The 16,536-nt window shown below is 39.4% G+C and overlaps 2 protein-coding genes across 6 annotated transcripts in view; one reads left to right on the top strand and one right to left on the bottom strand.

The window, feature by feature from the left end:
* The window catches only part of LOC117329886 (aminopeptidase B-like), a 32,883-nt gene extending 23,751 nt beyond the window's left edge, over positions 1–9,132 (top strand). Inside the window, exons 11-15 of one of the 2 annotated variants that reach the window (XR_004533279.1) lie at positions 2,987–3,119; positions 4,198–4,344; positions 4,586–4,670; positions 7,780–8,568; positions 8,627–9,132. Coding sequence is in view for 1 of the 2 variants with exons in the window: in XM_033888097.1 (XP_033743988.1) it covers positions 2,987–3,119; positions 4,198–4,344; positions 4,586–4,670; positions 7,780–7,928 (514 nt within the window). In the remaining variant the exon portion in view is untranslated. Of the gene's footprint in view, positions 1–2,986; positions 3,120–4,197; positions 4,345–4,585; positions 4,671–7,779 lie in introns of both variants that reach the window. The other variant, XM_033888097.1, reaches the window with a different exon arrangement.
* The window catches only part of LOC117329887 (nuclear pore complex protein Nup54-like), a 34,294-nt gene continuing 26,877 nt past the window's right edge, over positions 9,120–16,536 (bottom strand). For 2 of the 4 annotated variants that reach the window (XM_033888098.1, XM_033888099.1), the window contains exons 9-10: positions 12,326–12,436; positions 9,120–10,833 (exon numbers count right to left, since the gene is read on the bottom strand). In XM_033888098.1, the coding sequence (XP_033743989.1) occupies positions 10,723–10,833; positions 12,326–12,436 (222 nt within the window). In that variant the 3' untranslated portion in view covers positions 9,120–10,722. The remainder of the gene's footprint in view (positions 10,834–12,325; positions 12,437–16,536) is intronic. The other 2 variants (XR_004533280.1, XR_004533281.1) reach the window with 2 other exon arrangements.

The raw sequence follows: 16,536 nt of genomic DNA, 5'->3' as shown, positions 1-16,536 counted from the left end.
ACCCCCAGTGTTTGTCCTGTGTGATAACTAAGTCCCCCAGTGTTTGTCCTGTGTGATAACTAAGTACCCCCAGTGTTTGTCCTGTGTGATAACTAAGTACCCCCAGTGTTTGTCCTGTGTGATAACTAAGTCCCCCAGTGTTTGTCCTGTGTGATAACTAAGTCCCCCCAGTGTTTGTCCTGTGTGATAACTAAGTACCCCCAGTGTTTGTCCTGTGTGATAACTAAGTCCCCCAGTGTTTGTCCTGTGTGATAACTAAGTACCCCCAGTGTTTGTCCTGTGTGATAACTAAGTCCCCCAGTGTTTGTCCTGTGTGATAACTAAGTCCCCCAGTGTTTGTCCTGTGTGATAACTAAGTACCCCCAGTGTTTGTCCTGTGTGATAACTAAGTCCCCCAGTGTTTGTCCTGTGTGATAACTAAGTCCCCCCAGTGTTTGTCCTGTGTATTAACTAAGTCCCCCAGTGTTTGTCCTGTGTAATAACTAAGTCCCCCCAGTGTTTGTCCTGTGTGATAACTAAGTACCCCCAGTGTTTGTCCTGTGTAATAACTAAGTCCCCCAGTGTTTGTCCTGTGTGATAACTAAGTACCCCAGTGTTTGTCCTGTGTGATGACTAAGTTCCCCCAGTGTTTGTCCTGTGTGATAACTAAGTCCCCCAGTGTTTGTCCTGTGTGATAACTAAGTACCCCCAGTGTTTGTCCTGTGTAATAACTAAGTCCCCCAGTGTTTGTCCTGTGTGATAACTAAGTACCCCCAGTGTTTGTCCTGTGTGATAACTAAGTACCCCAGTGTTTGTCCTGTGTAATAACTAAGTCCCCCAGTGTTTGTCCTGTGTGATAACTAAGTACCCCCAGTGTTTGTCCTGTGTAATAACTAAGTCCCCCAGTGTTTGTCCTGTGTGATAACTAAGTACCCCCAGTGTTTGTCCTGTGTGATAACTAAGTACCCCCAGTGTTTGTCCTGTGTGATAACTAAGTACCCCCTAGTGTTTGTCCTGTGTGATAACTAAGTTCCCCAGTGTTTGTCCTGTGTGATAACTAAGTACCCCCAGTGTTTGTCCTGTGTGATAACTAAGTACCCCCAGTGTTTGTCCTGTGTAATAACTAAGTACCCCCAGTGTTTGTCCTGTGTGATAACTAAGTACCCCCAGTGTTTGTCCTGTGTAATAACTAAGTCCCCCAGTGTTTGTCCTGTGTGATAACTAAGTACCCCCAGTGTTTGTCCTGTGTAATAACTAAGTCCCCCAGTGTTTGTCCTGTGTGATAACTAAGTACCCCCAGTGTTTGTCCTGTGTGATAACTAAGTACCCCCAGTGTTTGTCCTGTGTGATAACTAAGTCCCCCAGTGTTTGTCCTGTGTGATAACTAAGTACCCCCAGTGTTTGTCCTGTGTAATAACTAAGTACCCCCAGTGTTTGTCCTGTGTGATAACTAAGTACCCCCAGTGTTTGTCCTGTGTGATAACTAAGTACCCCCAGTGTTTGTCCTGTGTGATAACTAAGTACCCCCAGTGTTTGTCCTGTGTGATAACTAAGTACCCCCAGTGTTTGTCCTGTGTAATAACTAAGTCCCCCAGTGTTTGTCCTGTGTAGTAACTAAGTCCCCCAGTGTTTGTCCTGTGTAATAACTAAGTCCCCCAGTGTTTGTCCTGTGTGATAACTAAGTACCCCCAGTGTTTGTCCTGTGTGATAACTAAGTACCCCCAGTGTTTGTCCTGTGTGATAACTAAGTACCCCCAGTGTTTGTCCTGTGTAATAACTAAGTCCCCCAGTGTTTGTCCTGTGTGATAACTAAGTACCCCCAGTGTTTGTCCTGTGTGATAACTAAGTACCCCCAGTGTTTGTCCTGTGTGATAACTAAGTCCCCCAGTGTTTGTCCTGTGTGATAACTAAGTACCCCCAGTGTTTGTCCTGTGTGATAACTAAGTACCCCCAGTGTTTGTCCTGTGTGATAACTAAGTACCCCAGTGTTTGTCCTGTGTAGTAACTAAGTACCCCAGTGTTTGTCCTGTGTGATAACTAAGTACCCCCAGTGTTTGTCCTGTGTGATAACTAAGTACCCCCAGTGTTTGTCCTGTGTGATAACTAAGTCCCCCAGTGTTTGTCCTGTGTAATAACTAAGTACCCCCAGTGTTTGTCCTGTGTGATAACTAAGTCCCCCAGTGTTTGTCCTGTGTGATAACTAAGTACCCCCAGTGTTTGTCCTGTGTGATAACTAAGTACCCCCAGTGTTTGTCCTGTGTAATAACTAAGTCCCCCAGTGTTTGTCCTGTGTGATAACTAAGTACCCCCCAGTGTTTGTCCTGTGTAATAACTAAGTCCCCCAGTGTTTGTCCTGTGTAATAACTAAGTACCCCCAGTGTTTGTCCTGTGTGATAACTAAGTCCCCCAGTGTTTGTCCTGTGTGATAACTAAGTCCCCCCAGTGTTTGTCCTGTGTGATAACTAAGTACTACCAGTGTTTGTCCTGTGTAATAACTAAGTACCCCCAGTGTTTGTCCTGTGTGATAACTAAGTACCCCCAGTGTTTGTCCTGTGTAATAACTAAGTACCCCCAGTGTTTGTCCTGTGTGATAACTAAGTACTACCAGTGTTTGTCCTGTGTGATAACTAAGTCCCCCAGTGTTTGTCCTGTGTGATAACTAAGTACCACCAGTGTTTGTCCTGTGTGATAACTAAGTACCCCAGTATTTGTCCTGTGTGATAACTAAGTACCCCCAGTGTTTGTCCTGTGTGATAACTAAGTCCCCCAGTGTTTGTCCTGTGTGATAACTAAGTACCCCAGTGTTTGTCCTGTGTGATAACTAAGTACCCCCAGTGTTTGTCCTGTGTGATAACTAAGTACCCCCAGTGTTTGTCCTGTGTGATAACTAAGTACCCCCAGTGTTTGTCCTGTGTGATAACTAACTACCCCCAGTGTTTGTCCTGTGTGATAACTAAGTTCCCTCGAATGTTTTTGTCCTGTGTGATAACTTTAACCTGTATTGTAGGCCTGGATTTGAATTTATTGACACCTGGCTGACCAAGCCTGGCTGGCCTCCTTACACACCTGATCTGTCTGCAGGCAGCGAACTGACCACTCCGGCTGAAAACTTGGCTGACCAGTGGGCAGAAAAAGGAGAAGTAGGTGACAACCTTGTTCTTATGAATGAAGAATTAATTTTCAATTACTGCATATTTCACCTTTGTTTGAGTGATAATGATGACATCACTAAAATTCAATTAATTCAATAACTTTGGCAGAAAGGTATAGGTAATACATAGGTAATACATAGGTAAAACATAGGTAATACATAGGTCATACATAGGTAATACATAGGTAATACATAGAGTCGATTATTGGATGCAATACAACACTTGTGATTAATTCATAATCTCAGAAATTCAACTGATTCCTGGGCTAATATAATTCATAATCTCAGAAAATCTAACCGTCAGAAATTAAAAGTCCAACTGATTCCTGAGCTAATTATAATAATTCATAATCTCAGAAAATCCAACTGATTCCTGGGCTAATTCTAAATCAGTGATGCATTTGTAATATCTGTACCAAAGTTACATTGCAACATTTCTCTGACAGAGTGAAATATCAAGAAATGTTGTGATGTAACTTTGGTATATACTGTATAGCATGAAACTTTCGATGTGTGTAAACTTTTGATTTGTGTAAACTGTTGTTGTTTTTGTGCTTGCTAAGGATAGAAATGTTTTTGTTATATTGTTGTTACATGGGCTAGCCATTAAAGTTTGCACCCAGGGAATAATTTGAAAGCTCCAATCCACAAAAGATGAAGTACACACAAATATTTCACGTTATACAGTAATATAAATGTTGCTATTTAACTTATAATTAATTTTTCTTTGTTTTCATGGTAAATACTCAAATGTGATTTGTCGAAAAATTCTTTTCATTCTTCTATGAAAGAAATTCCGAGAATGGGGCGAAAAATGTGATGTCACAATACAACAATTGACGTTGCGTATTGATTTGAGAAAAAGAATCCCATTTAAAACCAGTAAAATTGCACATAAAACATGTTTTAAATTAGAAAATCATTTTCAAAAATTAATTATAAGCGTTGATGTCAATTATTTTTTACGCAGATTCATACAGTTTGCAAACAAAATTTGTTTCATACCCCGATAAAACTAACAAAAATGACATCAATGCTTAAATACAAGTCATGTTGATTAACTTTAGGGTGGAACAGTTGACATAACAGCTTGGAGGACGTACCAGGTGCTCCATTTCCTGGACAAGCTGTATGAAAAGGAGTTCCTGTCACATGCAACTCTTTCAAAGATGGCCACTCAGTATCCCACAATATCAGGCACACATAATGCTGAGGTAAGGATTTCAGGGCTTTGGTCAGAAAAATAACATTTGTGATCGAGCACCTCAAGACCCCTCCATTTGATTCTACCTTATTTCAATCTTGAGAAGACTTTTTAGAAATGGATCAAAGCGACTGAAATATATTAGAACTTAGATGAGCCTCTTGTATTTAAAACTCTCTGTATTTTTCAGAATATGAAATATTAAGGACAAATTGATCTGCTCTTTTTTTTTGTTCTTTTTTGGTAACCAGGTACGGATGCGCTGGAGTCTTGTCACAATCAAACATGGATATGCAGAAGACTTTAAAAATACACGTCGCTTCCTCCACAGTCAAGGTAACACTCACAGACATGGTTATATCAGTCAAGGTAACACTGACAGGTGTGGTTATATCAGTCAAGGTAACACAGACATGGTTATATCAGTCAAGGTAACACTGACAGGTGTAGTTATATCAGTCAAGGTAACACAGACAGGTGTGGTTATATCAGTCAAGGTAACACTCACAGACATGGTTATATCAGTCAAGGTAAGACTGACAGGTGTGGTTATATCAGGTCAAGGTAACACTCACAGGTGTGGTTATATCAGTCAAGGTAACACTCACAGACATGGTTATATCAGTCAAGGTAACACTCACAGGTGTGGTTATATCATTCAAGGTAACACTCACAGACATGGTTATATCAGTCAAGGTAACACTGACAGGTGTGGTTATATCAGTCAAGGTAACACTGACAGGTGTGGTTATATCAGTCAAGGTAACACAGACAGGTGTGGTTATATCAGTCAAGGTAACACAGACATGGTTATATCAGTCAAGGTAACACTGACAGGTGTGGTTATATCAGTCAAGGTAACACAGACAGGTGTGGTTATACAGTGGAACCTCTATAAACCGAACATGCATGGGACATGACTATTTGTTCGGTTTATAGAGGGTTCGGTTTGGAGAAGTTGATCGAAAAATGACCGGTCAAATTCCGGATATAATTGGTTGGACGATGTTTTATTAGAATGCACCCGATTACAAAACGGCACGTACATACTTAGACAATTTGGATTGTCTGAATAATATGCATATTATGAAAGTTAATCAATGTATATATTGCAGAATATATAAGAAAGGCAAATGACTATAACAATAGTTTTAAACAGTATTTTCACATGTACAACTACACTTTACGATCGGCCTACATTTTGTTACATCCGGTGAAGCCTCGTCATGTGGATGGGGCCAATAGTCCGATACAGAATATTTTACACATCAAATAATATTAAAGGGTGTGAAGATGTTTTGTTTCAATATCAATTACAATTGATCAGATGATACTGGTCGTATTTCCGACATCGCTGTTGTCTAAAAAAAACATCTTGGGCTTCTTTACGAAAACAACCCCTTTTGGGCCTCATTTAAATTAAATACGAAACTCAGGCTTCTAGCTCTACTTGCATTGAGAAGATAAACGAACCGACGCGCTTCAATGAAGTGTGGCATTGTTTCATAATTGTCGTGTTGATTATACACTAGGCCTTCCGTCATAATGCCCCCTTGGGGTATATATTGGATACCTGTACAAATCACCTACGTAGGTCCCGAAACAATAAGGCTTCACACAATACCCGTCACAGTTGTTGTTTCACGGTTGACTGGCCTGACCTCGTGTCATAATCGCCCAGGTAAGGCCGGTTTTCAGAAGTAATTTTTGGTATATTTTAACAGGAACCGGACACAAAATCAGTCCGGTGTTCGGAATTCAGAGGGATCGGTATTTGGAAGTTTTTTAATACTATAATAAAGAAGGACCAATTCCGTACAATGACAATTCGTTCGGTATTCAGAGGTGTTCGGTTTTTAGAAGGTTCGGTTTTCGGAAGTTGCACTGTATCAGTCAAGGTAACACAGACATGGTTATATCAGTCAAGGTAACACTCACAGGTGTAGTTATATCAGTCAAGGTAACACTGACAGGTGTGGTTATATCAGTCAAGGTAACACTGACAGGTGTAGTTATATCAGTCAAGGTAACACTGACAGGTGTGGTTATATCAGTCAAGGTAACACTCACAGGTGTGGTTATATCAGTCAAGGTAACACACACAGACATGGTTATATCAGTCAAGGTAACACTGACAGGTGTGGTTATATCAGTCAAGGTAACACAGACATGGTTATATCAGTCAAGGTAACACTCACAGGTGTGGTTATATCAGTCAAGGTAACACTGACAGGTGTGGTTATATCAGTCAAGGTAACACTCACAGACATGGTTATATCAGTCAAGGTAACACTGACAGGTGTGGTTATATCAGTCAAGGTAACACTGACAGGTGTGGTTATATCAGTCAAGGTAACACTGACAGGTGTGGTTATATCAGTCAAGGTAACACTCACAGACATGGTTATATCAGTCAAGGTAACACTGACAGGTGTGGTTATATCAGTCAAGGTAACACACACAGACACGGTTATATCAGTCAAGGTAACACACACAGACATGGTTATATCAGTCAAGGTAACACTGACAGGTGTGGTTATATCAGTCAAGGTAACACAGACATGGTTATATCAGTCAAGGTAACACTCACAGGTGTGGTTATATCAGTCAAGGTAACACTGACAGGTGTGGTTATATCAGTCAAGGTAACACTCACAGACATGGTTATATCAGTCAAGGTAACACTGACAGGTGTGGTTATATCAGTCAAGGTAACACTGACAGGTGTGGTTATATCAGTCAAGGTAACACTCACAGGTGTGGTTTTATCAGGCAAACAATTATTGTTTATCCAGGTTATACAGATGGGAGCCAATAAGCCTGACTTGCTAACATGCTTCTAGAGCTGCACTTTGAGGTCATTAATATGCAGATATTGATTAATTAAGGCTGATACCACTTTATCAAATTATCAGAGAAGGCCAGCTGGGTTTATTCGAGTAAATATTTTAAGCCTTCATTCCAGCATACTATTGGCAGAATATCAGGTCTATGGTATCATTATTAGCTCATCTGCCCGAAAAGCAAGTGAGCTTATGCCGTGGTGCAGGTCCTTCGTCCGGCCGGCTGTCCGTTGTCAACTTTTTCTTTTTAACAACTTCTTCTCAATAACCAAGAAGCCCAGGGACTTGATATTAGGCATGTAGCATGCTGGAGTGAAGGGCTACTAATTTTGTTCAAATGAATGACCTTGACCTGCATTCAAGGTCACATGGGCCAAATAGGCTAAAATCTTCATACAACTTCTTCTCCATAACCAAGAGGCCAAGGGACTTGATATTAGGCCTGTAGCATGCTGGAGTGAAGGGCTACCAATTTTGTTCAAATGAATGACCTTGACCTTCATTCTAGATCACATGGGTCAAATAGGCTAAAATATTGCAAATTAACATTTCAGTTGTTTAAGTATTTAATATATTGTTATATTGTTCTCAATTCTTGACAGGTAAACAGAAGTACACACTGCCGGTATATCGGGCCCTCATGAAGAGTTCTGATACAGCTAAGAATTTTGCTACAGATGTGTATGTCGAGACCAAGGACCAGCTCCATGTCAATGTACAGAACTACGTCGAGAAAATTATATATACTTAGAGGATTGGTCAATGAACAATTTATACAGAACAAAGTACCATCAATATATTGATGCACATCAGACTATTTTGATGTTTTCAACTGGAATTTTTTATATTCTATTTTAATTGTGACAACATTTTCAAAGGTCAATCGAAATGGGATGCAAGTGATATAGGACCATTGGACCTGACTATTATGTTACCTGTATAAACTTGATAGTACAGTGACTATTGTTACCTGTATAAACTTGATAGTACAGTGACTATTGTTACCTGTATAAACTTGATAATACAGTGACTGTTATGTTACCTGTATAAACTTGATAGTACAGTGACTATTATGTTACCTGTATAAACTTGATAGTACAGTGACTATTATGTTACCTGTATAAACTTGATAGTACAGTGACTGTTATGTTACCTGTATAAACTTGATAGTACAGTGACTATTGTTACCTGTATAAACTTGATAGTACATTGACTATTATGTTACCTGTAAAAACTTTATAATGCAGGGCCCAGCAGTGATTATTACTTTCTCTGTAATTAATACAGAACCATGTGATATATGTAGTTACATTACCTGTATGACACTTAAATTAAGAATGCTATATCAAATTTTTGTCAAATTTTGACATACATGGGCGAGTCTGGGTTAGGTCATTTGTCGGTTGTCTCTGAGAATAAGGTTGTTTGTCAGTTGTCTCTATGAATAAGGTCATTTGTCGGTTGTCTCTGTGAATAAGGTCATTTGTCGGTTGTCTCTGAGAATAAGGTTGTTTGTCGGTTGTCTCCGAGAATAAGGTTGTTTGTCATTTGTCTCTATGAATAAGGTTGTATGTCATTTGTCTCTATGAATAAGGTTGTATGTCAGTTGTCTCTATGAACAAAGTTGTATGTCAGTTGTCTCTACGAATAAGGTTGTTTGTCGGTTGTCTCTGTGAATAAGGTTGTTTGTCAGTTGTCTCTGTGAATAAGGTTGTATGTCAGTTGTCTCTATGAATAAGGTTGTATGTCAGTTGTCTCTATGAATAAGGTTGTATGTCAGTTGTCTCTATGAATAAGGTTGTATGTCAGTTGTCTCTATGAATAAGGTTGTATGTCAGTTGTCTACGAATCAGGTTGCATATTGGTATGTGTTATCATTTACAGTCTGAAAGATTTTGATTATAAAACAAATTATTTTTGTAGAAATGACTCCAATAAAAAAACTGTTGACATCCTTTTATTGTCTGTTTTTTACATGAATTAAGAAAAACATTTGTATGAAAACAATAAGTACAAAAATAACTGTACACCTACATAGTAGAGAGAGGGTTGATCTCCACCGACCACTGTACCCCACTACCAGACAAACATGTCACACAAAATGTATTAATAAATCATTTGATGAATATTGAGATATGTAATGGATGTCCTTATTCCCTGAACTGTCGAGATGCCACAACATAAACTAGAACAGTCACCAGGATGGCTGGCTAATACCCCCGCTATCAACATGAGCCAATGGACAACTAGAACTGTTATTTAGAGGCTAACTAAGATAACCTGTGCATGCCCCTATTTCTGAAATTCAGAATGGCTGGAATATGTGTTGATGATAATAAAGATAATTTAGTCATAAGTTTTGTTGAAATCAGTGCAAAGGTTTTGGAAGAGTTGTCTGGACAATAAAAACCTATGAACAGTGACCAGTAACTATGGCAACCAAAATTTTGGAATTTAAATAGCTGCATGCATATCTGCACATGGTCCTCTATATTTGTGTGAAGTGTCATTGGAATCAGCCCACTGGTTTAGGAGTTGTCCTGACAAGATGTGTCTACAGACAGACAGACAGACAGACGGATGGACGGACAGACAACCCGATTCCAGTATACCAACCCCCCCCCCCCCCCCCCCCCCCCCCCCAACTTTGTTGCGGGGGTATAATTATCTCCCCTTTAATGTTTACATTTCTGATAGCACATTCCAAGTTTGCCTCTTTAATAACATGAAGCCATGGAGATGAACATACCACATCTACATTAAATAATTGTTTCTGAGAACGAGATGAAACAACCAAACCATCTCTCTGATTACTGTAAATTAATAGTGCCAGACCATTCCTACACACAATATTTTGAAGTCGCACAAGTTATCAAAGTCAATGAAGCTAGTCTGGTACCACTGGAATATTCCCCCATACATAATTGTTATTGTATCACACGAGTTACTCTTGTTCTCCTTACATTCAGTAACTGTCTATTTTGAGCTGAAAGGTTCTGTTATTGTCCATGCAACACTTAATCAATTATCTGTAATAACTTAAAACTTTGTTTTATGAATTCTTCCTGTAGTTTCAATGCTCTGTTCAATGAGTTATGTCCCCTGTCCTCGACTAGGTGTCACCACCTGTTAGGGGCATCAATGTTCTGTTCAAAGAGTTATGTCCCCTGTCCTTGACTAGGTGTCACCACCTCTTAGGGCCATCAATGTTTAATGAGTTATGTTCCCTGCTTCTTGTCTACGTGCCACCCCCTATCAGGGACATCAATGTTCTGTTCCATGAGTTATCTCCCCTGCTCTTGTCTACGTGCCACCCCCTATCAGGGACATCAATGTTCTGTTCAATGAGTTATGTCCCCTGTCCTCGACTAGGTGTCGCACCCTATCAGGGACATCAATATTCTGTTTAATGAGTTATGTCCCCTGCTCATTTCTAGGGGCATCAATGTTCTGTTCCATGAGTTATGTCCCCTGTCCTCGACTAGGTGCCTCCCCCTATCAGGGACATCAATGTTCTGTTCCATGAGTTATGTCCCCTGCTCTTGTCATCGCCTGCTAGGGGCATCCAGGTTTTGCTCTATCAATTGTAAATCTTGTCCATCCTGTTTAATAATCTGTATGAGGTGACGCAGCCCTTCTTGTTGCTGCTTTAATAACTAGAACAGAAAAAATAATGATATTTTAGATATCAGAATATCAAGCTTTCAATTCAATTTTAGTGGGGAGAGGGTGACTATACAAAGTCGATTTTGCACATTATCTTTTCCTTACTCTATTACTTCACACTCGTTCACCTGATTTGATACAAATCTATCATCCTTATATTCTTTTGGCATATAATTTCAGATCCAGTGGGGGACAGGACTGTATTTTCAGATCCAGTGGGGGACAGGGCTGTAATTTCAGATCCAGTGAGGGACAGGGCTGTAATTTCAGATCCAGTGGGGGACAGGACTGTAATTTCAGATCCAGTGGGGATTCAGGACGTAATTCAGATCCAGTGGGGACAGGACTGTAATTTCAGATCCAGTGGGGGACAGGACTGTAATTTCAGATCCAGTGAGGGACAGGGCTGTAATTTCAGATCCAGTGAGGGACAGGGCTGTAATTTCAGATCCAGTGAGGGACAGGAATGTAATTCCAGATCCAATGAGGGACAGGACTGTAATTTCAGATCCAGTGAGGGACAGGACTGTGATTTCAGATCCAGTGAGGGACAGGACTGTGATTTCAGATCCAGTGAGGGACAGGACTGTAATTTCAGATCCAGTGGGGGCAGGACTGTAATTTCAGATCCAGTGAGGGACAGGACTTGTAATTTCAGATCCAGTGAGGGACAGGACTTGTAATTTCAGATCCAGTGAGGGACAGGACTGTAATTTCAGATCCAGTGAGGGACAGGACTGTAATTTCAGATCCAGTGGGGGCAGGACTGTAATTTCAGATCCAGTGAGGGACAGGACTTGTAATTTCAGATCCAGTGGGAGACAGGACTGTAATTTCAGATCTAGTGGGGGACAGGACTGTAATTTCAGATCCAGTGAGGGACAGGACTGTAATTTCAGATCCAGTGGGGGACAGGAATGTAATTTCAGATCCAGTGAGGGACAGTAATGTGATTTCAGATCCAATGAGGGACAGGACTGTAATTTCAGATCCAGTGGGGGACAGGACAGTAATTTCAGATCCAGTGAGGGACAGGAATGTAATTTCAGATCCAGTGAGGGACAGGACTGTAATTTCAGATCCAGTGGGGGACAGGACTGTAATTCAATGTATTTTCTGTTGATGATGCTAATTGGTATTTATTTGAATGTCGATTGAAATGAATCGATCAATCTTTCAAAATTAATTATGCAAAAATATTCATTGATAGCAGTACTAGAACAAAGTACACAATTCCTTCGTACATATTGTAATTAGACAGGCATAGTGGGTACCGGTATACAGAGTTATTCAACCTGATTTAAATTTCAACATCTCAACATTTAAGTTTCCCTGGATTATATACCACCACTTACGGTACTTTAACATTAGAAAACAACATGTTTTTTTTTCAATCAAACATAATGCAATCAAATTCAATGATAAAGGTTTAATTATCTTTTGTGTAGTGGGCGGAATGAGTCCAATAATGACAAAACTTACCTGTTTTATTTCATCCTGTAGAGTTGGGTCTATTTGATAACTAATATCTGTCCTCGTAGATGCCAAATGATTCTGCATTCTAATCTGTGACATTAACTCATTTAAACGACCCTGGAAAGATAAATCGTAACCAAGTGTTCATAATTGTATTAAAAATGTGTTTTAAGATGTAAATATTAACTAGATGATTCTTGTACTCAAGCTTTATGGTGAAGACAGCGTCATCCACTGACAGCCAGACACACACAGTAATATACTGCCCCTTCCCTACTATTCAGGGGTTTGAAACATAGTTACAGTACGCTCACAACAAAGGGGGACTATATATATATATTCCGTAAATCATGAGGGACTGCATGATCCACTATGAAGGCGCTTCCCTCATGACCAGTCACAGTGTCTTGCTATGATAGTGCGATTATGCCGATGGGTCATCGTGACTCGACCATAAAGGATTGGGATGACCTTATTCATTGCGATGAACCCCCGTGATCGGAGGCACAGAAGGTCACGATAGGTCAGCATGAAATATCGGCACTCTGGCATTTACAGCCAATGGGGCCGGAGATTGCCTGAGATGTGGACCGTACTAGCCATTTACAGTCAATGGGGCCGGAGATTGCGCGAGATGTGGACCGTACTAGGCATTTACAGCCAATGGGGCCGGAGATTGCCTGAGATGTGGACCGTACTAAGAGTATTTACAAAAGAAATGTCTGTAGATAAACCCTTGCTTCCTGCTAATTTCTATTTGATAGCTGAACAATAATCATCGATCAAACCATATACCATGTTGTCTGTAGAAAATGTATCATTTTGCAATTTGAAATGTGATGCTATGTATGCAGTTCACAACATTGTATGTTTGTGTTTGAAATTTCAAGCGATAAGCTATAAAACGTAGGTATTAAAGCCACATACTCCCAAACAACCTAAAATTCTAGTTGCACACATGTATTAATGGCAATCCAAGATGGTCATTCACACTCTCCTAACATTAAAATGACCACTGGGCTGGACGCTTGACCGGGGGAGTCCTTGAGACATCAGTGTATAAAAATAACTCGCCGCATTTATATTTATCCTGAGATTTGTCACGGAGCCGAGAATGAGGCTATAACAACATGCACTGCACATTAACTACACACATGGCCATTGTTTACATATCGAGCTGCCATTTAAACATATTAACAGAATATTCGCGTAATAACTGAACAAAATAAACAAACATAAATTATATTTAAGCACTCTATTTTAAAATGAAGCAATATGCATACAAAAAAAAACATCAATAACATTTTGGATCGGTGAAGTTGACAATGTTCAAAAGCTAACCAGCAATCCAATAGACATCGGGCAAATCGGAATTTGAGTCTATTCCCTTTTCTTCCCTACCTTTTTTCCAAGAAAAAAATCTTTGACTGTCAAAATGGTCAAAGGACCTTGAACTGATGATTACAATAACACCTTACCTTAAACTGTGTGGGATGGTTGATTACAATAACACCTTAAACTGTGTGGGATGGTTGATTACAATAACATCTTACCTTAAACTGTGTGGGATGGTTGATTACAATAACACCTTAAACTGTGTGGGATGGTTGATTACAATAACACCTTACCTTAAACTGTGTGGGATGGTTGATTACAATAACACATTACCTTAAACTGTGTGGGATGGTTGATTACAATAACACCTTAAACTGTGTGGGATGGTTGATTACAATAACACATTACCTTAAACTGTGTGGGATGGTTGATTACAATAACACCTTACCTTAAACTGTGTGGGATGGTTGATTACAATAACACCTTAAACTGTGTGGGATGGTTGATTACAATAACACCTTAAATTGTGTGGGATGGTTGATTACAATAACACCTTACCTTAAACTGTGTGGGATGGTTGATTACAATAACACCTTAAACTGTGTGGGATGGTTGATTACAATAACACCTTAAACTGTGTGGGATGGTTGATTACAATAACACCTTACCTTAAACTGTGTGGGATGGTTGATTACAATAACACTTTACCTTAAACTGTGTGGGATGGTTGATTACAATAACACCTTAAACTGTGTGGGATGGTTGATTACAATAACACCTTACCTTAAACTGTGTGGGATGGTTGATTACAATAACACCTTAAACTGTGTGGGATGGTTGATTACAATAACACCTTAAACTGTGTGGGATGGTTGATTACAATAACACCTTAAACTGTGAGGGATGGTTGACTACAATAACACCTTACCTTAAACTGTGTGGGATGGTTGATTACAATAACACCTTAAACTGTGTGGGATGGTTGATTACAATAACACCTTAAACAGTGTGGGATGGTTGATTACAATAACACATTACCTTAAACTGTGTGGGATGGTTGATTACAATAACACCCTAAACTGTGTGGGATGGTTGATTACAATAACACCTTAAACTGTGAGGGATGGTTGATTACAATAACACCTTACCTTAAACTGTGTGGGATGGTTGATTACAATAACACTTTACCTTAAACTGTGTGGGATGGTTGATTACAATAACACCTTAAACTGTGTGGGATGGTTGATTACAATAACACCTTACCTTAAACTGTGTGGGATGGTTGATTACCATAACACATTACCTTAAACTGTGTGGGATGGTTGATTACAATAACACATTACCTTAAACTGTGTGGGATGGTTGATTACAATAACACCTTACCTTAAACTGTGTGGGATGGTTGATTACAATAACACCTTAAACTGTGAGGGATGGTTGATTACAATAACACCTTACCTTAAACTGTGTGGGATGGTTGATTACAATAACACCTTAAACTGTGTGGGATGGTTAATTACAATAACACATTACCTTAAACTGTGTGGGATGGTTGATTACAATAACACATTACCTTAAACTGTGTGGGATGGTTGATTACAATAGCACCTTAAACTGTGTGGGATGGTTGATTACAATAACACCTTACCTTAAACTGTGTGGGATGGTTGATTACAATAACACCTTACCTTAAACTGTGTGGGATGGTTGATTACAATAACACATTACCTTAAACTGTGTGGGATGGTTGATTACAATAACACCTTACCTTAAACTGTGTGAGATGGTTGATTACAATAACACCTTACCTTAAACTGTGTGAGATGGTTGATTACAATAACACCTTACCTTAAACAGTGTGGGATGGTTGATTACAATAACGCATTACCTTAAACTGTGTGGGATGGTTGATTACAATAACACCTTAAACTGTGTGGGATGGTTAATTACAATAACACCTTACCTTAAACTGTGTGGGATGGTTGATTACAATAACACCTTACCTTAAACTGTGTGGGATGGTTGATTACAATAACACCTTACCTTAAACTGTGTGGGATGGTTGATTACAATAACACCTTACCTTAAACTGTGTGGGATGGTTGATTACAATAACACCTTAAACTGTGTGGGATAGTTGATTACAATAACACCTTACCTTAAACTGTGTGGGATGGTTGATTACAATAACACCTTACCTTAAACTGTGTGGGATGGTTAATTACAATAGCACCTTATCTTAAACTGTGTGGGATGGTTGATTACAATAACACCTTAAACTGTGTGGGATGGTTGATTACAATAACACATTACCTTAAACTGTGTGGGATGGTTGATTACAATAACACCTTAAACTGTGTGGGATGGTTGATTACAATAACACCTTAAACTGTGAGGGATGGTTGATTACAATAACACCTTAAACTGTGTGGGATGGTTGATTACAATAACGCATTACCTTAAACTGTGTGGGATGGTTGATTACAATAACACCTTACCTTAAACTGTGTGGGATGGTTGATTACAATAACACCTTACCTTAAACTGTGTGGGATGGTTGATTACAATAACACCTTAAACTGTGTGGGATGGTTGATTACAATAACACCTTAAACTGTGAGGGATGGTTGATTACAATAACACCTTACCCTAAACTGTGTGGGATGGTTGATTACAATAACACCTTAAACTGTGTGGGATGGTTGATTACAATAACACCTTACCTTAAACAGTGTGGGATGGTTGATTACAATAACACCTTACCTTAAACTGTGTGGGATGGTTGATTACAATAACACCTTACCTTAAACAGTGTGGGATGGTTGATTACAATAACACATTACCTTAAACTGTGTGGGATGGTTGATTACAATAACACCTTA

This window comes from Pecten maximus, chromosome 6, assembly GCF_902652985.1.
Source record: "Pecten maximus chromosome 6, xPecMax1.1, whole genome shotgun sequence".
Lineage (NCBI taxonomy): Eukaryota > Metazoa > Mollusca > Bivalvia > Pectinida > Pectinidae > Pecten > Pecten maximus.
The sequence above is the reverse complement of the archived record's forward strand: the minus strand, read 5'-3'. Positions and strand labels throughout refer to the sequence as shown.